Source organism: Vombatus ursinus, unplaced genomic scaffold, assembly GCF_900497805.2.
Source record: "Vombatus ursinus unplaced genomic scaffold, bare-nosed wombat genome assembly UNPS02011369.1, whole genome shotgun sequence".
In the NCBI taxonomy this organism is placed as follows: domain Eukaryota; kingdom Metazoa; phylum Chordata; class Mammalia; order Diprotodontia; family Vombatidae; genus Vombatus; species Vombatus ursinus.
This window is the reverse complement of record NW_020951147.1, coordinates 6,160,651-6,183,442: the sequence shown is the minus strand read 5'-3', so window position 1 is coordinate 6,183,442 and position 22,792 is coordinate 6,160,651. Positions and strand designations below refer to the sequence as shown.

General features: G+C 51.5%; 1 protein-coding gene across 1 annotated transcript in view; it reads right to left on the bottom strand.

Moving 5' to 3' along the window:
- Window positions 1-12,214, bottom strand: part of NRXN2 (neurexin 2) — a 159,524-nt gene extending 147,310 nt beyond the window's left edge. The window contains exon 1 of the mRNA XM_027856256.1: window positions 11,812-12,214. Coding sequence (XP_027712057.1) covers window positions 11,812-12,199 — 388 coding nt within the window. The 5' untranslated portion in view covers window positions 12,200-12,214. The remainder of the gene's footprint in view (window positions 1-11,811) is intronic.
- Window positions 12,215-22,792: the final 10,578 nt, after the last annotated feature.

The following is a 22,792-nucleotide window of genomic DNA, read 5'->3' as shown; positions in this document are numbered from 1 at the left end:
CTCTCTCTCTCTCTCTCTCTCTCTCTCTCTCTCTCTCTCTCTCTCTCCCATTTCTCTCTTCCCTTTCTCTTCTCTTCTCTTCTCTCTCTCTCCTTTCCTCCTTCTCTCTGTCCTCTCTTTCTCTTCTCCATCTCTCTCTTCCTTTTCTCTCTTTCTCTTTCCCCATCTCCCTCTTCCTTTTTTCTCTGTTTCTCTTTCCCCATCTCTCTCTTCTCTTCTCTCTCTCTTACTTTTTTCTCTCTTCCATCTCTCTCTCTTTCTCTCTCCCCTCCCTTTCTTTCTCTCTCCCCATCTCTCTCTTCCTTTTCTCTCTCTTCTTTCTCTTCTCTCTCTCTTCCCTTTCTCTCTCTCCTCTCTCTCTTTCTCTCACTTTTCTCTCCCTCTCCCATCTCTCTTTGCTTTCTCTCTCGCCATCTCTCTCTCTTCCTTTTCTTTCTCTTCTCTCCTCTCCTCTCCTCTTCTCTTCTCTCTCTCATCTCTCTCTCTTCTTTCTCTCCCATTTCTCTCTTCCTTTTCTTTCTCTCCTCTCTCCTCTCCTCTCCTCTCCTCTCCTCTTCTCTCTCTCTGTCTCTCTCTCTGTCTCTCTCTCTGTCTCTCTCTCTCTCTCTCTGTCTCTCTCTCTCTCTCTCTCTCTCTCTCTCTCTCTCTCCCTTTTCTCCTGTACCATATATCTCCCCCTTCCAGGAACGAGAACTGAGGCCTGAACTACTAATAAGCCCTAGAGAAGATAGGGGGCTTGGCTTTTCACCCGGTAAAGAGGAGGAGAAGGAATTCCATGTGGAGAGAATCATGGGAGCAAATGTTCAGAGGCAGTGGAGCTCACAGAGGGGGTAAGTGGATAATCCAATTTGGTTGTAACATCTAGTATATGCCAAGAACTATGCAAGATCAGGCTGGAAAAGCAGGTTGGCATTAGACTACAGGAGAAAGCTTTGAATGCCAGGAATTTGAACTTATTCTCAGTGTTAGAAAAAATAGTAAGAGCTATGGAATAACAGCACCTGCTCCCTGTTACATCAGAAGTGCCCTATCACTGGAGGTAACTAAGTTGAGGATGTGCAGCCATCATGAAGGGTCACTATAGAAGGGACTCCTGCCCTGGCCAGGGAGCTGACTTAAATAATCTTTAAGGCCTCTTCCAGGGCCAAGAAATCTAGGATTCCATTTCCATCAGCATCATCACTCAAGGAAGAACATAAGTTTCTTGAGGGCAGAAAGGTATCATTTTCTATTTGACTTCCCCCCCCAAATTGATCAATCAACAAGCATTTATCAGGTGTCAGCTATCTGCCAGGCAGATACAATGGGTACTATGTACTATGGTACTATGGTACTATGGGTACAAAGACAAAATAGGAACCGTCCCTGCCCTCAAGGAGCTCACATTCTCCTGCAGAGGGCCTGGCACCTAAAAACTTAATGAATACTTGTTGAGTTAAAAATGCTTTAAGATTCACAAACTTCCTCCCTTGTAATGACCCTACGTGGTAGGTACTGTAGTTATTACCCCCATTTTACAAATGAGGAAACTGAGGTGCAGAGGCATGAAGGGATTCCTGCTCAAGGTCACACAACTAGTAAGTATCACAGCTGAGCCTCAAACCCCAAGTCCCCTTGACTCCAGGGTTAGTGATGGTTCCACCATGCCATGCTGAATTTATTCAGTAACAATAGGGAGTCACTGATGGTCCTTGGGCAGGGAGGTGATAGCAACAAAGATTATTCTAGCAACAGGGTGGGCAGACAATGAAGAGAGTTGGGGATAAAAGACCAGTTAAGAGGCCATCGTAATGGTCCAGGCAAGAGGCGATATAGATCTGAGCAGTGGCCATGGACATGGAAAGGAAGGGATAGAGGTGACTTAGGGGTGGGCTGGAGCCAGCTCCTACTGGCTTGAGAGAGCCAATTGTTAAATTTTCAGAGTGAGCATTTGTACCTCAAAAATCAGCAAATATTACAAATCAGGACCTATTATTATGTTGCTGGTTTCTAGGCTTAAGAAAGTGATGGTGAAAATATTAAAAATACAGATTAAGCTTAAAAGTATGCCTTGGGTATTTTTTTCCCAGAGGGTTGCTTGTTAAACATTTCTCAGCATGCCACTGAAGGTGAGAGATATTATGAAACAGAAGGGATAAGACCTGGCGACTTATTGGGCATGGAGGAGTCAGAGGAGAGCTTCTGAGCATGAATGGTGGGGGAAATGGTGGAGGCTTTTTCTAGGCTAGGGTAGGCTAGGCATCACACCTGTCAAACTAGGCCTCTGGTATACACCCCCAGGGGACCTAGGGGGAAGTGTTAGAGGTCTCTGGGATCCGAAGGGCCTGCTCCTGCACCCCCATCCCTGAGCTCTTGGTTCTGTCACTATGCCAGGGTCACCCAGAGAACTTTGAGGATGCCAGGGAGGGGTCAGGGGAGGAGAAGGAGTCCATATGCCCAACTCTGATCACACACACACACACACACACACACACACACACACACACACCTTTTCCTGCTTTGCTTCTGTCTGCTCCCCCCAAGAACCAGCAAATGAGGCCCAAGACACTGGGACACGTCATCCCCATCGTATCCACCTCCATGAGACAGACACTTACTGACACAGTTCCCTCTGTTCCTCACTATGAACACACACTCCTCCCTCTCCCAGCCTTGCCTGCACACAGCTCCATCCCTAGCCAGACACACCTGCTTCTCTACACTTTCTTCATTGCCTATACTGCACACAGTGACACACAGGCCCTAACACACACGGTGGGACCCCAGCCTCCCACCACAGTCATGTCCTGAAAAAGTTGTTGCATAAGTTACATTTTTCAAAAATGGAGTCAGGGAAACCAGCCCCCGCATGGAAACCCTCCAGAGACTCTGTTGTTGAGGGAGGCCTCTCTGGGAGGGAACTGGGCTTTCCCCCATCAGTTCTGCCTGAAGCGAGCCCCAGGGAGGGGATGAGCATTTCTACATCTGTGCTGCCCAAGGGACAGCGGGGACCCGAGAATCCCAAGCACTAAGTCATCCCAAAACATGTCGGTCAAACTTGGCCAGCCTCTGCTGCCAGTCACAGGCGCCCACATTCGTAGGGAAATAGGTTCAGAAGCCTGGGAGCTAGGGAGACTTCAGAGAGAATAATAATACTGACTCCCATTCAGGTCATGCATTAGAGTTTGCCAAATGCTTTAAAGACATTTTCTCATGTGAACCTCCCCACAACCCTGGGCAGGATGTTGTAGAGGTATCATTATCCCCAATTTGCAGATGAGGAAACTGAGGTCGGGTGAGGGTAAGTGACTTGGCAGAGGGAGGGGTGAGATTTGAACTCAAGTCGTCCTAATCCCCAAGTCCAGCACTCTAGACCCCTGGTCTTTGTGATGATCTGGACTCCTTGAGCAATCAGTCTGGTGATTCTTCCCAGAATCATGTCTTTAAATGCATAACATAAAATACAATGGAATGCAAGGGAAAGCGGCTCTATTGAAATACAGTGATCAACATCTATTTCCAGTCCAAGTTCATGGACCCTGGATCAAGAATGCCAGCACTAGAGCATAATGTCTAGAGATTATCTAATTCAATCTCATTTTACAGATGAGGAAAGTGAGTATCAGCCTACCATCCCAAAGCTGGTAAGCAGCAGAGCCACTTTCTCCATGTTTAGGGCCCCCGGCTGTAAGTGCACCAATCTCCCCACTTTTCCCTTCCCGGGGTTAGAGAACCTTTCTCTTTCTTACAATTCTTCCTGGGTCTTCTCTCTCCTCCCCTCCCCTAAGCAAAGACAGCAGCCAGTACTCACTAAACACCCACTGTATGCAGAGTGCTGGCCCATGAGTAGGCACAGGGGACAATACAAAGGTGCTCCTCTGGAGCTCACCATCTGTCCTTCCTGGCCCACATGTGGGTAATCCCAAAATTCTATTGAGTCTTGCTTTAAAATTCCTTTATATACACTCCTTCCTTTCTATTGCCATCACAACTTCCTGTTTAATCCCATATTCACTACCCTAATCCACACCCTCACCACCTTACCCAGAACTGAATAAACTATCCTCCAATTACCCCAGAATGTTGGACCTGGAAGGGCCTTAGAGATCATCTTGTCCAAAAGCCTCGTTTTACAGCCAGGAAAACTGAGGCCCTGAGATGGGAAATGAGCTGGGACACAAACCCAGGGCTTTGAACTCTCGGGCTGGTGCTCTGTCCTTTCTCCTGCTCTGATGCCGGCCAGTCATCCTGCATCTCGTCTCTGGCCCTTCTCATAGAGGCTGCCAGAAACGTCTTCCTAAAGCTCAGGTCTGAGCCCTTGGGTTGGGGCTCTTGTAACACACATGCATCAATGTTACCCGTGCTTGTATGCCCATTCCCCTCCTGGATGGCTTCTCCTTGGCACTCAAGGTTCTTCCTGACCTGACTCTAATCCACCTTCTTCCCAATGCTCCATTAGAGGAACCCTTTACTTGAGCCAGGCCAGCTTCCTCACTGTCCCCAAAACAACTAATTACCATTCCCACATCCACATCTTTCCCCAAGACACATCCCCTAGCTTGACATGCCTATCCCTTCCTATCCGGGCTTACTCATCCTTCAAGGCCTGGCTCCACCCCCACTTCCTCCAGCATGTCTCCACCAGCCATACGGCTAGACATGACTGCTCTGTTCTCTGCAGTCCAATGGGCTGACTGTCTGCACCCCTCATTTGGGCATTTAATCAAAGGCTGCCACATACTGTTACTTACCTGCTTTGTCTGCATATGTCATCTTCCCAACTAGCTTATAAACTTCTCGGAGACTGGAATCATGTTACAATTCACCTCTCCTGAACTCAGCCAAGAACCAAGAAGGAAGCAAAGAGAGGCTCAACTAGATGTCACAAGGCTCAGACATGACAAGCCTCACCTGCTCTCACCCTCAGGACAGCCTCTGGGCCCTTGCTCACTCATAGTCTATGGACCTATTGTTTACACACAATTCTAACCCCCTCCCAGACTTGCCTGATTTCCTAAAAGACAGAAGCTGGGACTCAGAGTCAGACAATGCAGGAGCGGACAGAAAAAGTATGCAAAGGAGACACAAGAATCCCCAGCAATATGGGACCTTTCAGTATCAGGACAGACTGATGCTTCCCTCTCGGTGTTAGTCCCTAAGGGCATCACTGTGAGAGCCTAGGGCATTCATTGGCAGGTGGAGCGAGAAATGACTCCGAACCACCTTCTCAAGGAGAAGGTGAATTATAATTAGTTCAGTGTATACTTTTAAAAGACAGAGAATCAGGCAAGATGTTCAGAAAGATTTCCTTCCCAAATGCTTAACAATTTTAAAATGGTGCCAGGTCCTCTTAGCTGCCAGGGCTATCCCTCTAAGACTACCTTCTGTTTATCTTGTATGTGCCTTATATATACATAACTGTTTGCAGGTTGTCTCTTCCATTAGACTGGAGTTACTTGAGGGCAGGAAATGTCTTTTGCCTTTCTTTGTATCCTCAGAGCTTAGCCCAGTGCCTGACACATAGTAAGTGTTTAATAAATGCTTGTTGACTGACTGTCGGTGCTTAATAGAATGAGCTCTCAATGGTTGGGAAATTTCACCTATGTGGAACAGCTCATTCTGCAAGGATTCCAGATAGATGGAGTTTTATCCTACTCCTGCCTTCCCTACAGAGCACAGCACAGGGATGGACAAACAATCAGAGTTCAGTACTTATTTACAGGATGAATGAATAAGGCAAGAGCCTTCCCTTCTGTGGGCATCAGTTTCCCATCTGTACACTTAAGGACTTGTACTAAGAACTCTATCAAGCTAAGACCTTCGGAGTGAGTTCCCTAACCACACACTGCCTAGGGAATAGAGGGAGGGGATGGGTAGGGCTTAGCTTTGAAAATATTCTGTAGGAAGGAGGAAGGGAGAGAGGTGACTCAACCTTGAATGAAAAATTGACTGCAGACAAGCCTGAATGTAAGATTAACTGGAAGTCTTCCCCCCTTGACCCCCTCCCCAATTCATATCATATTTCCCTCTTCTGAGCCCCAAGAGCAGCAGGGTTAGTGGATAGAGCCCTGGACCTGGAGTCAAGAAGACCTAGGTTTGAATCCTGCCTTTGACATTCATTAGCTATGTGACCCTGGGCAGGTGACAATGTCTCTGAGCCTCAGTTTCCTCATCTCTAAAATAGGGATGATCAGAACACCTACCTCACATGGCTGTTGTGGGACTCAGCTGAAATAATGGGTACCTTGAAGGGATACAGACTTGTAAGCTGTTATTATTATTATTCTCCTTATACTGTATCAGAGTAATCTGTGTGCACCTGTTCCTTCTCTGACTATATCATAAGCTCCTTGAGGAAAGGAACTGTGTTCCATTCTTCTCCATCTTCCTTGTGGGCTCTTGCATGAGAGACCCAAAGCAGAACAGCGGGACTAGGGAAGCCTTGTGGTCAGCATGGCTGGTTCAGTCCCTTCTTGGCCACTGTCTCCCCCATCCCTCCTGCACAGGCTGCCAGAAATGTCTTCCTACAGCCTAGCTCTGATCACTTGGTTCTGCTGCCCTCCAAGCCTCTCATCTGCATTTGTGCCTTTCTCCCCCTTCTGGGTGGCATGCTCCTAGCACTCAAGTCTCTTCTTGACCTGCCTCAGACCTACCTGCTTCACATCACTCCAGCCCATGAAGCCTATGCTCCATCCAGGCCAATCCCCTTCCTGTCTTAGAACATACCCTACCCAAGGTCACACCCTAGGGCAAGTCACTTCACTTCCCCAAACCTCAGTTTGCTCATCTCTCAAATAGGGACAATTATACTTTCCCTAGACATGCCATAAAAATGTCTACCCTTATCCATTTCACATGGTGGCTTCAAGGAAGATGTTTTCAGTTCAAACCAACTCAATTCCACAAGCATGAATCAGATGCCCACTAGCTGCCAGGTCCCATGCTAGGAGCCAAAAAGACAAAATAGTCCCTGTCTTCAAAGAGCTCACGTTCTGCTTAGAGAGACACAACATGGACTCTATTAAGCCAATACAAATTATGTACAAAATAAAGACGAATGACTGTGAGAGAAGCACCAATAACTGGGAAGGCGAACGGGGTCAGGAAAGGGCCCGTGGAGGAAGTGGCATTGAGTTGGGAGTTAAGGATTCCACAAGGTAGAGGAGCAGAGGGAGAGCCTTCCAGGTCCAGAGGACAGACAGCCTGTGCATAAGTAGTGAGGCCAGAGATGGAGTGCTGTGCGTGAGGAACAGCGAGGAAGCCAGCTCGTCTGGAACACAGAATGCCTAAGGGGGAGTGATGTGAGCTCAGTCTGGAAAGGCAGGCTGCAGCCAGATTTCCAAGGGCTTTAAGCACCAGAGGTGCTTATATTTTCTCCTGGAGGCCAAAAAGGGCTAATGAAGGTTCTTGAGCAAGGGAGAAGCACAGTCAGACGTGCCCTTTGGACAAATGAAATCCCTACCATGAGAAGGATGTAGACCTTTGTTGAATTTAACTGAAGGATGTCACCCCCACTGTGACCATGCCAACTGCACACACACAGGACCCACCCTGCCCTCATTTTCACAAGCTTCTATTGTTCTCTTGGGGAGGTAGGAAGAGAGACAGAAATAGAGAGACAGAGACAGAGACAGAGAAGGAGAAATGAGAGAAACAGAGACAAAGCCTGGGAATGAATGAGTGTATGGATGAATGAATGAATGAATTTTTAAAAGCACTTATTAAGTGCTTACTATGTGCCAAACACTGTGCTAAATGATGGAGATATAAACAGAAAAAAATCTTACATCCCCTGCTCTTAGGAAGCTCACACTTTAATTGAGGGAGAAAATACATAAAAGAAAATTTAGCTGCAGAGCAGATGGAAACAGAGAGGCAGAGACAGAAAAGAGAGAGAGAAAGAGGCAGAGACAGAAAAAAAGGCAGAGACAGAAAAAGAGGCAGAGACAGAGAGATCCTGAACAGATCCGCACACTGGTCCACACTGGACTACAGACACACGCAGACTGCCCTCCCCCTTTGATCTTCAGTCCCCATTTTCATGTGGCATTGTAGTAGAATGAACTTGGACTTTGGAGATCAAAGTACACGGTTCAAACCTCACCATCTCCACTTACTACTTGTGTGACAGTGGTTGAGTTCTGTCTCCCAGTCAGGACCTCAATTTTCTTGCCTGTATAATGAGGGGGCTGGACCAGATGGTCTCTGTGGGTCATTGCAATTCTAGATAGATGACCCTCTGACCATCAGAGCAGAAAGAAGGCCCCATTTCTATGGAATCACTTTAAGTTTTACAAACAGAACCCACAGGACCACTCTGTGATGTAACCGTCAATGTTTCCCCACACAGAGGTACAATAACCCAACAGTACAGACTCTCCAAGATGGACGGGGTCTTAGATGTCATTGAATCTGATCACTCAACGTATGATGGGGAACACACACACACACACATACACACACACACACACACACCCCATTCCAAACAGGAAGTCACCAGCCCCAGAGAGGGAGAGTTTGAATCCCAGTCTGATAATCTACTACCTTTGTGACCTTCAGCAAGTCCTTCCCCCCTCTGGGTCTTAGTTTTCTCATCTTTGAAATGAAGGGGTTGGAGGAGCTCATCACTGTGGTTCATTCCATCTGTAAACCACAAGAGTCTGTGAACCCTAGTGAGAGCTGCTCACTAGTCTACGCCTGTGCTGGACAGCTCCCATTTGGGGCAAACACTTCCTTTGGATCTCCTCCATTACGGAGAGGAACCTAAGAAAGTCTGCATCTCTATTCAAGACCACGCGTGAGTCTTGTGCTCCTTGGGGTCTCCATTCCCCATCACAGCCTCCACCAGGAAGACAGAGATGGATAATAGAGTCTTGAACTGGGAATCGGGATGTTTGGGTTCCAGTCTCAGCGCTGATAATTACCAGGCTTGTAACCCTGAGCAGAGATTCTTTCCCCTCCCTGGGCTATAGTTTCCTCATATGCAAGAGGAGGTGGTTGGACTAAAGGACTCTGATCTCCCTTCTAGTTCTGAAGTCTGTGGTCTGGAGGGGGCTTTTGTTGAGGGCTCCCTGGGGCCACACCTCACAAAGGCAGCTAGTTCCATGGGCTATCCATGGCTTGGCGGCACACCTCACAAAGGCATCTAGTTCCATGGGCTATCCATGGCTTGGCGAGTCACTCAAATGGAGCTCAGATTCCTCACCTAGTAAATGGATGGCAGAGTTCAGGATTAACCAGGCACTAGGGTTGAGGGCAGATTTGAGCAACTGGGAAGCAGGCTAAACTCCTTGGAAGAGATAACATTTGTAGCTCCCAGGTGTTCTTACAGATTGATTATACCCATCAATATGCATCTACAGGATCACACGGGTGTATACACACATACACACACACACACACACACACACACACTTGTGTAATTCTCCCCCATTCTAATCTGCTTGGGTTTTCTACACATAAATATACACCTCTTCAATCAATACAACCACACACACACACACACACACAGCCAGACTCCTGGGTGTGCACACACACACAATTTCACAGCTTACAGAACACCTGAACTCCTGGGAGGAAAGGTGTGAAGGTGTCAGATTAACTTAATATACACAGCCCTTGTATCCCCTACATCACAACCGAATCCACACACAGCAGCTCTGCCAGCTCGTCAGACACCCCAACCCCCACCTCCACAACTACATACAGCTACACACAATCAGCCAGAGCCCTTAGCTTACACACACAACACAGACTCAGGGGTATGTTTGCAGACACACACCACCACCCACGGCCCTCTGTATGCACACAGCCCCTGAGGTGGCCCAGCTCCACACACTCATCTCTCTTCAACAATGCAGGTGCACACTTATACATCTATGGAAACAAACAACTGAGCCAGAGGCCCCTCCCCAAGAAAAGAACCCTCCTGGGTCACTTACCCAGTCACATACATACATGCATTGTGGGTTCCACCAGGGGCATGAGTGGGTTCCACTCAGATGGGCATGCCCAGAAGGGCACACACACACACACACACACACACACACACACACACACACACATCTCTCCCTTCACACCTGCTATATAACAGCTGCCACTGAGAACAAAGAAGAAAGAAGCTGACTAAGGGCCCTCCCTGAACAAGTGGAGGAGGGTCACTTCCCTGGCCCCAATCCTGTACAGGATACACTGAAATGGGGGTCATGGTCACCCCATCTAATCTACCTTGGGCAGTACCCCATAAGCAGAGCCTAGCTGAGTTCAAACCACTCTCTCCTCCCCCAAAATGCCCCCTCCTTAAAAAGTACACTTATTGCAGAAGAGACGAAATCAAGCTGCCTTTCTTGCCCTCGCCCTCACCCTCACTCCAGGAATCCATCTGCCCACCAGGCAAAAACACCTTGGTCCTCTAACTAACATACAGTCTGAAGCCTTTAAATTTACTCCTTGGCCAGACTTCCCACTTATCCCCCTCCGCCAAAAATCTACCAGCTCTCGAAAAAGGGGCTCATCCTCTTCAAAACTATAATGCTCCCTGCCATCCCCAAGACACTCCCAGAGCCTCTCCAACATTGTCCACCCCACAGCGTCAAGCTTAGGACAATCGCCAACACAGCCTCAATCACATAGATTGACTTGCACATAGTCACCTATTCTGCACCCCCATACACCAATCAGCTCAGGAAACTGAGGAAACTGAGGCTCAACTTGAGGGATGGTCTGGCCTGACTCATAATTTCTCCTTCGTACCCATCCTCACACTCAGTCACAGGTTCACACATATATGCACACACTTACTTGCACATATCTCACACTAAAAGAGTATCTTTTTCAATCATCATCCCTGAAAGGTACTTTGTAAGGGGCATTGGCCAGGGAGATCCCCACCCAACCCCCCAGAGCTCAAATGGAGAAAGACCAGTGAGTGCCTGGGAGAGGAGGAGAAGCGGAAGCAAATGGAAGCGTGAGTATGTGACTTGGACAAGCGGGAGACCAAAAGAAAGGGGACAGTATACCATTCCTCACACAAAGATCCAGTGAAGGGCTGGGCCAGGGCTGGGAGGGGAGGAAGGTCACAAGAGGTCGAGGGTTCTGAAAGAAGAAACATTGAGGAGGGTGTGATCTTGGCCAACGGAGGGCAAGAGCAAATGGGTCACTTCTGGGACCCACAGATCCCCAGTAGTAAGCTCCTGGATTGGGGCTTGGATGCAGTGAGGAAGCCTGAAAGGTCTAGAAGGAAATGAGGTGGGAAAGTGGGTGGCCTAAGCCCTGGGCATCAGAAGAGAACATACTACCAATGCCAACCTTCTCCCCTTCCCCGTTAGAGGCAGGGAGCAGTGGAACTGGGGTTGGAGAAATGGCATGAGGTGCAGGTGGCAATGGGGAAAAGAGAAGCGAAAAGAGGGGACAGTGAGAAACAGGAAAGGGGTGCTGCCAGCACCCATCTACTTAAAGATGTGATAAGTTTCTGTCAGGGGTGAGAGGCAGAGGAAGGGAAGGGGCCTGCCTAAGGCCTGGTTCCAGCAGTGAGGGAAAAGGAGATTTGGGAGGTGAGGGGCGCTCCTGGTAGTAGCACAAAGGATTGATCGTGATCAAGGCAAGACTGGCTCTGGGGTTCTGTAGAGAGGGTACCCTAAAACCTATTTCTTAAAGACAGGGAATGGCTGAGGCCGGGAAGGGGGCAGGGGGAGTGATAAGCGAGGGGAGGCCTGGGGGACAAGTGGCCTGGGGTCTTGGACCTAGAGAGTATGAGACAAGGAAAGGGCAAAGCAAAGCAGGGAGCAGATGTGCCCCCCACCCCTGCCCAGGTCCCGGGTCGCCCCGCCTCACCTTCGCTGCAGAACCTGCCGCCGAAGCCCGTGTGGCTGCAGTCGCAGCCCACCTCGCCCGGGGCAAGCACGGTGCACAGACCGCCGTTGGCGCACGGGTTGCGGGCCGCGCAGAGCGGGTCGGCTGCTCCCCCGCGGAGTCCCTGGCTGCTCAGCAGGGCGGGCGGCCGCTCTCCCAATTTCAGGTTAGCCAGGAGCCCGCGGAAGGGCGGCTCGTACTTGACGGTGCTGAGCGTGAGCGCAGACAGTCGCACGTCGGGCGGGATGCCGCCCACGAACAGGTCGCTGGCCACCTCCATGTGGCGCCGCTTGGAGCGCACCTCGGCGGCGCGAGCTTCGCCGTCCACGGCCAGAGCGGTGCGCCGCGCGTCGCGGGTCAGCAGCACCATGTGCCAGCGGTCGTCCGCCACTGGTGTGTCCAGGTGCAGCGTGGCGGGCTCGGCGCACGACAGGGCAAAGCGCAGCCGCAGGCGCCCGTCCACCAGCAGCAGTTCCAGGAAGTCGCAGTTGCCGCCGTCGTCCAGGTAGAGCAGCAGGGCGCGCGTGGCGTTGGTGCGCAGGCTGAAGCTGAGCTCGCCGCTGCTCGCCGCGCCCGCCCAGCGCCCGTAGCGCGCCCACTGGCCAGGGCCGCCGCCAAACTCCAGGCCCGCTGCGCCCTGGGCCAGGGCAAGCGTCAGCACCAAGGCCAGCGCCAGCGCTCCGGGAGGCCCCAGGCGGGGGCCTCGCCTCAGCAGCCTTCGCCTGAGCGCCAGCACCAGGGCCAGCGCCCCGGGCGCTCGGCTCACCATGGAGGCTCTGGCTCTGAGCCGCGCCCCCTGCCTAGGCCCCGGCGGCCCAGCCCCGCCCCCCCCCCCCCCGCCCTAAGGCTTCACCGTCGAAGGTGCATGGGGCCAGGGGGGGGGCGGCCTCCCCCGGGCGTCCCCCCGCGCCCCCGGGGGCCCGCCCGAAGGGGCTCTGCGCCATAGCCCCGGCCCCCCCGGGGGGGGGGGGGGCAGGGAAGAAGAGAACTAGGTGGTGGCGGCGGTTGCTGGGGTGCCTCCCCCGCTGGACTTCAAGGGAAGGGGCCTCTGTCCTCAGGCTTGCTCCGGGGGTGGGGGCCGGTGCCTGGGCCTGCGAGAAAACAGACGGGAGGAGAGTGTTAACCGTGTGGCCCAAGGCTGGAACACCTCAAAGCTTAAGTTCTGGACCTAGGAAAGAGAGAGAGTGACAGTCCCCGCTCTAGTTTTCTTTACCCTTTGGTATTTGGGGCGAAATTGGCCCTCAGTTTGAGGACAACGGACGGTCCACAGGGACAGATGAGGAGATGGACACAGAGACCAGGCCATCACACAAGGAACACTTAGTTGGAGGAGGACACTCATGGCAAAGTAGACACTCAGACAGGGAGAAGACATAGGGTGGATTATGTGGACAGGGCACCAATCACCCAGTCTGAAGAAGACATTCCCCATAGAGGAATGCGAACTCAATACAGGAGTAGGGAGGAAGACATAAGCTTAACAGTCAGTCTAGTGAGAGATCCAAACTGCAGAAGTGAGTGGCACCACTTGGGTAGTCTGGAGAGACAGACCTCCCACCCCCAACAGTTTGAAGGGAAGCCTAATAATTCCAAGAACAAAAGAGGAAGGACACTCAGACAGTCTGGGGGAGCCAGAGATGAAACGAGGAGAGTGACAAAAGCAGAGGACCCATGAAAACAGCCTGGAGAAACCCAGAAAGGAAGAGGGACAAGAGATACCCAGATGGTCCCAGGATTGGATGAGGGGAGAGGACAGCCCGAGTGGAGAAAACAGACGTGGCGACATGGACAATCGGAACTAGACAAGCAGATGGGAGCCCACTGGACAGCCTTAGGAAGACAGAGAAGAAACACCCAAGACAGTCTGGGGGCAGGACACAGACAGGGAATAGAGGGCAGACACAGGGAGTTGTGGGGTATGTGGGATGGGAGAGTAGGACCAAGGCAGACAGAAGCCCAACCCAAGGATAGAGGGGCACATAAGTCCCACATATGGGGACACGTTAGAGGTCATCGAGAACCCAACTCAGCTCTCCGGGTCTGGACCCTCCAGCCTACATCCCATAGCACCCAGGGAGCAGAGCCGAGGTAGAGGAAGACAACCCTTAAATAATCTGGGGGACAACTGACGGGGGAACAGGACGAGCAGAGAAACTCTCAACTAGAAGTCCATGAGGTTGCACCCCATGCCCCTCCTCTCCTTTTTCTGACATCACAGCCTCCCCACCACTCCCACCCCCTGACCACCAGCTCTCATCAGCCCCGATGCTAGATAATGAAGCCGCTAAATAATTCATTGGGATTAATTAAATGCCGATTCGTCAATGGTCTCAACGGGTAACCAGGGGCCAGGAAACAGGGGAAGGGAAGCAAATGAAGACCCAGGTATCCAGCTCCCCAGCCTCCAGTCTCCGCCCTCCCTTCCCGCAGCCTCCCAAGAGCTAGGAGCATTCTAACTCCAGAGTTCCAGCCCTCCCATCATCCCTTTTTCCCTCCCCAGACACATTCAGCTCCCCTGGATAAATGAGCCACCCTCCCACTCCCATTTCCTAGCCCCAAGGTCCCACCCACTCCAGGAACCCAACATGGAGGGAGTCTTCAGTTTCCCTCCACCACCCTCTCCCTCTAGGGTCTGGGCTGACCCCTATAGCATCAGCTTCCCCCATCCCACTCTCCCAGGCCCCCCAGAACTGGGGGAGCCACCAACCATTAGGCGAGTAGATTCATTTGCATAAAATTGCCTTTCTGAAATGATTACCCTTGTAACGGGCTGTCAGAGAGCAATTTATACCCCGCGCACCGCCAGGGAGGGGAATTTGCATCTCGTTAAACTCCTGAGTCGTAATTATTTATATCCAACAACCCTCCTGAATATTGCATCGATTTTATTTTGAGGAGGGAGGGAGGAAGGAAGGAAGAGGAGAAACTCAGGGAGGAGACAGAGATAGGGGAGAGAGGAGGGGAAAGGGAGGAGGGTCGAGGAATCTAGAGAAAGCAGGCTGGAAGGAGGGAGAAGGAAAGAGCAAAGGGGAGATGGACAGAGAAAAGAGGAACACAAAGGGAGACAAAGGGAGAGAAAACCTAAAAGGAAGTAGCTGTAGGTGAGAGCTGATGTGAGAAGAGATGGTGAAGGAAAGGAGCCAATGGGGAAGGGAGAGAGGTAAGTAAAAGAAAAGAGAGAGAGAGTGTCGAGGAGAATCAATGGTCAGTGTAGGGAGAGAGCAATGGTATGAGGCATCCAGGAAGAGATGGACAAGGAAGTTGATGGCATGGGTAAAGGAATATGGAGAGAAGGAGAAAAAGGAGAGAGGCAGAAAGTAGAAGAGGGAGAAGTGATGGAAATGGAAAGGCAGGGACAGGGAGAGGGAATTGGGAGCTGGAAGAGACCACAATTAATCCACTCCATTTTACAGAGGGGGAAACTGAGACTCAGAGGGGGACACGATGGTTAAAATTGAGGTGGGAGGGAGATTCAAACCCAGGTCTCTTGCTTCTACATGCAGTGCTACTTTCCCCTATTCCTCTCCCCAATACCCCTAGAGATGTAGGAGAGAAGAAAGGAATGAAGTGAAGGAGGGAGGAGAAGGCAAGAGGAGAACTGGAAAGCATGGGGAAGATGAAATAGAGAAAGCAGGTGGTCTTCTACACTTGCTCCTTGTAGGGCCCAGGGCATCCTCTACAGCTCATACCCCAGCCAGGTTCCCCCTTGACCTTTCACCCTCACAGCTGGGATTCCCTGGGACCCAACCCCACCACAGAACCCAGGCCTCCTGATCCCAGGCATGTCTTTCCCCTCAGGACCTTCTCTAGCTGGCCTTCCTCTCCTTCTTCCTCGACTTTCTCCCTTTCTTCTCCTCCGTCCCTCTTCTTCCTCTCTCCTTCATCCTCCTCCACTCCTCTTTCTCCCCCTCCTTCTACCCTACTTCATCTTTATCCTCTTCTCCCTCCTTCCTCCTCCCCTTCATCTCTCTTCTTCTCTTCATCATCTTCTTCCTCCTACATCCCCAAGGGGCCACCCAGGACCTAAGCCTCCATGCCCCCACTCCCCCAGACGGCTGGCAAGGGGTTATATATAGCCACTTCATTTTTCGCCTCCTCATTGGGTAATGGGGGATAATTAACATGCTCAGGCTAATTAGCCAATCAAATTAAATGCAGCACCTGCTCCCAAGCTGATTGATGCCCTTCCCTCCCCCCCCCACAGCCTCTCCCCCACTCCAGGGAAGGGAGAAGGGTGTCCCTGGGGAGGGGGAGGAGAATGTAAGGTAGAATCTAGGAAAGAAGAGAAGTACCCTTCCCCTTCCTGGCAAGGGGCTGGGAATACAGTAGGTGCTTGTCAGTAAGACCTCAAAGAATAATTGAGCTCCCCTGTTCTCCTGTCCTTCCTCTCTTGCCTTCTATTTCTCTGGGGAGAAGAGAGAAGGAATAAGCACGTCTGCAGCACTGACTATGTGCTCCGTGTTAAGCCCTTTACAAATTATCTCATTTGATCCCCACAACAACCCTGCAAGGTAGGTGGCATTATTACTCCCAATTCACAGTTGAGGAAACTGAGGCAGACTAAGGTTTAGTACTTGCCCAGGGTCATACAGCTAGTAAGTGTCTTAAGCTGGATTGGAACCCAGGCCTTCCTGCACGACACCACCAGCTGCCTCTCTGAGTCTCTGTCCCACTCCCTCTGTCTCTGTCTGTCTGCTTCCCTCCACCCCCACCACACCTGACATCCTCCTCTCTGGACTCTATTTTAGGGAGGGAATTAATTAGCTATTGATTTCTGCTGGCTGAGGGAATGGGATTTCGTGTTGCTGTCCACATGCCCCAGCTTAGTGAAGAGTTGGGGGGTGGGGGGCAGGGGGGCGAGGGGGGGCTGGACAGGACAAGAGGGCCCACTCAACATGAGGGTCAGCAGCAGGCCCTCAAAGCCCTCTTTCTATCACACACACACACACACATACACATACACGCTCACACACACACACACACACACACACACACACACACACACACACACGGCATATTCCAGCTCTTGTGCTGACAGCCCCCTTGTGGGGGGGGGGGGGCTTGCTCTAGAACAGAAAGACCATAACAACCAGGGCCAAGAATAGGGAAGTGAGGAGAAGAAAGGCCTGTGGGTGAGACTCAGAGGCTGGACAGCAAGATTCTGATACCGGTGCAGGATATAAGGGAAAGGACCAAAGGTCTGGAGCACATGGACCAGGGTCAGGAACCACCACACCTGTTCAGGAAATGATAAACTATTCAGGGGTCCTCTAGTGCAACAGATGTGAGAGAAGGCAGTTTGGAGGTCAAGATGCTTTGGGTAAGTCATTCCCTTTGTCTGGGCTATATCACCCATCTGAAAAATGAGGGGGGTCTAGGGCAGAAGTGGATCAAGCACCAGCCCTGAAGTCAGAAGGACCTGAGTTCAAATCCGGCCTCAGACCAAACACTTAACACTTACTAGCTGTGTGATCTTGGGCAAGTCACTTAACCCCAATTGCCTAAAAAAAAAATGGGGGGGGGGTGTCAGGCTGAAAGCTGCTTCCGGTTCCTTCTGGCTCTGACATTCCACATTCCATGGTTCTCCTCCCAGCTCTGATGTTCTGTATTCTAAGAGCCCTCCCAGCTCAAACTCTAAGCCTAATTCTATCTTTTAAGGACCCTCCAAATTCTGCCATTCTGTTTTCTGAGCCATTCCCAGGTCTGACATTCTGAGTTCTAAGTTCTCTTTCCAGTTCTAATGTTCTGAATTCCAAGGTTCCTCGCAGCTCTGACATTCTGGATTCTACAAGCCCTCCTAGTCCTGACATGCCATGCTCTAAAGTGCCTCCCCGCTCTGACATTCTCTGCTTGAGTGTCCAAGGTCCCTTGGAGTGCTGACAATCTCTACTCCATTTGAGAGGGAGGAACACCAGGCTGAGTGATGCTCCCATCTCCAGTGGGAGTGGGCTGAGGCCCCAGATTCTCTTGTGGGGGAGAGGTTTGGAGGCACTCTGAGGCAGTACTGGAACTGACCCATCATCCTGCACTCCAGCCTCCCGCCTCCAGTGCTAGGCATGTGGTTATGGGCATCAGGCTGACGGGGGCACCTGTGTGCCTACGGAAGGGGAAGGAGCCCAGCTTGAGTAAAAAAGGTGTGACTCAGCAGGTCTGTGCATGCATGAACACATAGGTCAGGCGTGCCTGCACACTGAAAGGCACAGCTGTTTTCCATGTATGATTGGGAAAGGCAGCACCAGAACGGAGACAGAGCCTGGATGAGAGGACAAAACAGCTTCCAGGACTAGTTCACTGCATCCAGCCCATCAGGGCTCATTCTCCACACACTGGACAGGCTGAAACCAGTGGAGGCAAGGTGCAGGGAAAAGGAGGTAAAGCCTCTAAACTCTTTTCATTCCTGGGGTCCCTAACCTGGAAGCCTAGGAGCCACATAGAGATATGTCCCCAGGAGGAAAGTAAGCCAGTGGCACAACTGTGCCTGAACACCTGGGTTCCCTCGATCCCGCCCCCTGGAGAATAAGCTACGGAGTCAGAAGCAGCCCCCAGTGCTTCTGTCTTCCTAGCACCTGCTCCCCTCTCTGGGCCCAGGGGTCCCACCTAGTCAGGCTCCGACTTTCCTTCAGGATTCACCCTGCCCCCAGTTCCTCTCTCCCTTCTTCCCTCTCACCCACCCAACCTGTGCGCCTACCTCCCAGACTGGGAAGTCTCACTCATGAGACTCTGGCTCTCACTGCTCTCCCTGCATTGTCCCCATCCCCCAATCCAGTGATTTCACCTAGTCCTGATGCTGGTTAGACCATGACTAGAGAGATGTGCTCCATGCCGGGTACCACATTTTGAGAAGGGCATTGACAAGGCAGAGAGTGTCCAGAGGGGCAACCAAGATGTTGATGGCTGGGAGCTATGTCTTCTGATGCTCCATTGAAGGACCTGGGATGTTTAGCCTGAACAAGAGAATGCTGCCATTTGCATGGGGTTCGATATAAGTAACATCGACTCCTTCCGGGGCCAAAGGTGGGAGGTGAGGACTGGGTTTCTTCTAATTGGCCCCAAAGAGCAGAACTGGAAGCAATCAGTAGAAGGGGCATCGAGACACATTTAGGCTCAATTCTAGTCAAGTGTCTGCCTTGTGCCAGGCATTGTGAAGGGCTCTGAGATCTCAAGACAAGAATTGGACAAACCTGCCCTCAAGGAGCTTACATTCCACTGGAAGAATACAATGTGTGCACAGAGAAGGATGGACAATATATGAAGCACTTGGGAGAATTTCCTGGGTGGAAACACTAATAACTTGGGGGGATATGAGAGACAGAGACCTTTCAAGGAGGAGGCCCTTCAGCTGAGCATTGAATTGGAAGGGAGGCGAGGAATTACAAGAGATGAAGCTGAGGAGACCAGTTTGAGTGGAACGCAGAATGAGGAATGCAGAGTAATGGGCAATCCTCCTACAAAGACAAGAGGGAGCCAGGGCTTTCAATGCCAAATAGACGAGCTGGTCCTTCTTCCTGGAGCCAATAGGCAGCCACTAAAAAGCAAGAGAACCATGGGGTTAAATTTATGCTTTAAGAAAATCCCTCTGAGCAGCTGGTTTTGGAGGCTAGGTTGGAGAGAAAAGATGCAGGAAGCTACAAGACCCGTCAGGTGGCCATTGGAATGGTCCAGGCCAGAGGTGAGGAGAGAAGGTGATTGGGCTGGAAGAGAAGATGAATATGGTGACTCCAGAGACGCATGGAAACACGGGGACTGATGTAGAGGGAGAGAAAACAAGAGACCCAATTGCTACAACGTAAATGGAAGGAACGTGAAATGTCTGTGGCAAAGTTCCAAAAACACCTTGACCCCAAAGAAGAGACAAAAGAAGACACCTCCCCCCACTCCTTTTCAGAAGTGGGGGTCTAGGAGTGTGCAGCATTGCACACAACACCAGATTTTTTGGCTGTATCAATCAGTTTTTGCTGAACCTGTTTTCTCTTCTTCCACTTTTTCTCTTCTAAAAAAAAAAGTCTTGTTTACAAGGAATAGCTCTCTGGAATGGAGAAGGGGAGGGAGGATGGGACTGGTGAATCTGGGCAACATGAAAACGATATCAATAAAAATCTCTTTTTTAAAGAAAGGTCTAACAACTGATTGGACGGAGGGCAGGGGGTAAAAGAGAAGATGACCCCAAGAATAACATCAAGGCTGTGAACCTGGGTGATTAGAAGCTTATGCCTTCGACAGAACTAGGCAAGTTAGAAAGACGAATGAGCTTAAGGGGAAAGAAAAAGAACTCTGTCTTAGATTTGTCAAGCATGAGATGCCTACAGGACATCCAGGGGGAATGTCCAGCCAGCTGCTGGAGGCACAGGGCTGCAGCTCAGTAGAGAGATGAAGGCTGGCTATAAAAATCTGGGACTCTTCTGGAGATAATTGATCTCCTGAGAGCAGATGAGTTCACCTGGAGAAAGCGTGGAGGAAGAACAGGGTCCTAGACCAAGGTCTGAGCCGCACCCATGGCAGAGGGCAGAACCCAGCAAAGCAGACTGAGAAGAATGTTCAAAGGCAAAAGGAAAAACCTCTCCACCACAGGCAGTATCCCGAAGAGGGATGGGCAGTGAGCTGTCCATCACCCTCCCAGAGACAGCCCTTCCTCTAGAGGGGAGGCCCCGCTCTCAGCCGAGCTGCAAGATCCACTCAGTGAACTCATGGGAAGACTCCCTGGGAGCTGGCCCGTGCTCAGCGGCTCAGCCCCACCCTCAGCACATCCAGGGCCCCAGGGGCTGATTCTCTGGGGGCGGCTGCCCCTCTCAGCTTCCACCTGACTCTCCTGCAGGGTCCAGTAACCTGCTGCTCAAACAGAAGCGGTCCCCACTGCACATTCTCTGCCAACCTGGGGCATGAGCTGCTACTGCCAGATGGCTGGAGCATTCCACTCAGGGTTCCTGCCTTGCCACTGGCCCAGGACCCATTGTGATCTGGGCTTGGGCTCAGGCCCTGTGGTGCCTTCCAAGGGAAATGCAGTGGGGGCACTCTGCCATCCTGGGATAGCCTCCCCTGCATGCCACCTGACTTAGCAGTGGGCCTTGTAGCAAGGGAGTTGGTCAGAAGGCTTCCCCTTCTTCCCCAGAAAGAGGGTCCAGTCCCCTCTGGTGGGTGGATTCTGGAAAGAAACTTAGAGAACCAAGAGCAACCTGCTTCTTTTTTAGAAGAGGAAATGGAGGCCCAGAGAGGTCGTGATTTGCCTATGGTTGTAGTAGTGGCAGAATGGGATTTGAACACAGGACCTCTGTCCCCAAGCCCAGTCCTGAGGTCACAGTACAGACCAAGAGAGCCAGAAGGCCATGATGACTCTGGTGCCCACCAGTGACTACAAGAGGTTCTGAGGAGGCCAAAGGCAGGGCCAGGCCAGTGATGTGTCCCCTTCTGAGGCTGACTGCAAGGACACCCTCCCTTTCACACTTTACTTGCCTCCCCTCCCTGCAGACCTTCCTGCCTCCACACCCCAGCAGGTTGGAACTCCCCAAGCCCACCTCCTGACTCAGTCTCCTCTCTAGGTAAGCTCTGCTGGGGTGCTACCCTGAAGGGCAGGAGGAGTCTATGACCCCATCTGGAATTACTGCAAGGCCAGTTGTCCCCCCATTTACGGGGGCCCACCAGGGCCTGGAGCAGAGGCTGCCAAGCCAAAGCTGACACTCGGCCCTGGCTCTGCCTCTGGCCCCTGGCTATCCTGGGTCCAGTAGCACTGGGTGCCTGGGCTTCATTTCTCCTTCTCCCTCACCTCTCCCGGCAGTCCTCTCTGCAAATCCAGGGACATCCCACAACCAAAGTGTCCCAGCTGGGAGAGACCCCAATGAAATGCCATACAATCCAACTTCATCACGGTCCAGAAAACTGACTAGCCCGAGGTCACATAGACAGAGTCGGGAAGAGAGCCCCAGGCCTCTGGCATGCACTGCCCCCTCAGACCCTGCCCTCCCTGCCCCACCAGTAGGGTCGCATCTCTACAGCGCCCCAGTTCACATGGTCAGAGCCCACAGTTGGCAGAGCAAAGCTCTCTGGCCCGTCTCAAAGCTGCTGCTGCTGTCCCAGCCGGGGCTTAGTTCCCAAGGACACTCCTGACAGCCAATAGCCCATCCGTAACTGCCTTTCTTCCCCTGACAGCCTCGCTACCTGGCAATGTCAGGCCTCCCCTAAGGCCCTTCCAGCCCAGATGGGAGCAAAGAGACCTCCCATTAACTCCAGTTAGGACCCCAGGAGAAATCTTGGTTTCCTGTCATGCCTTCAAGAAACCTCAGGTCAGTCCAGCCTAATGAACAGCATCCCTGGCTCCCCTCACCTGTCTCCATCAACTCTGCTCCCCCAAAGAGAGGAAGCCCTGGGAATACCCGGGCCCAGCGGACAGCACTAGCAGAGAGGGGGGAGGGAGCCTTCTAATCTCAAGTCCACAAACAAACACAGCGAGAAGATAACCAGGACCAGACCCCACCAGGGCTGGAGTCAAAGGGTTCTATTGGAGTCTCTCCCTCACTATTTGCCACCTGTCTGACCCGTGGGCAAGTCCCATCCTTGGGCCATGCTTCCTCTATAGAACAAAGGGGTTGGGCCAGACAGGCTAAGATCTTTTCTCTTTCTGGCATTTTATGTTCTAGAGGCAGCTGGTGGCACAGTGGGTAGAACTCAAAGCCTAAAGTCAAGAAGACCTGAGTTCAAATCCAGCTCCCGACATTTATTAGCTGTGTGACTGGGCAAATTACTTCAACTCTGTTTGTCTCAGTTTCCCCAACTGTAAAATGTAGATAATAACAGCACCTCCCCCTCCCCGGGCTGTTGTGAAGATCCAATGATATCATATTTGTGGAAGTGCTTAGCACAGTGCCTGGCACATAGTAGGTACTCTATAAATACTTACTTCTTCCCTTTCATATGTTCTAAGGTCCCTCCCAGCTCTGATTATTACCTGTGTGATCTTGGGCAAATCAGGTTT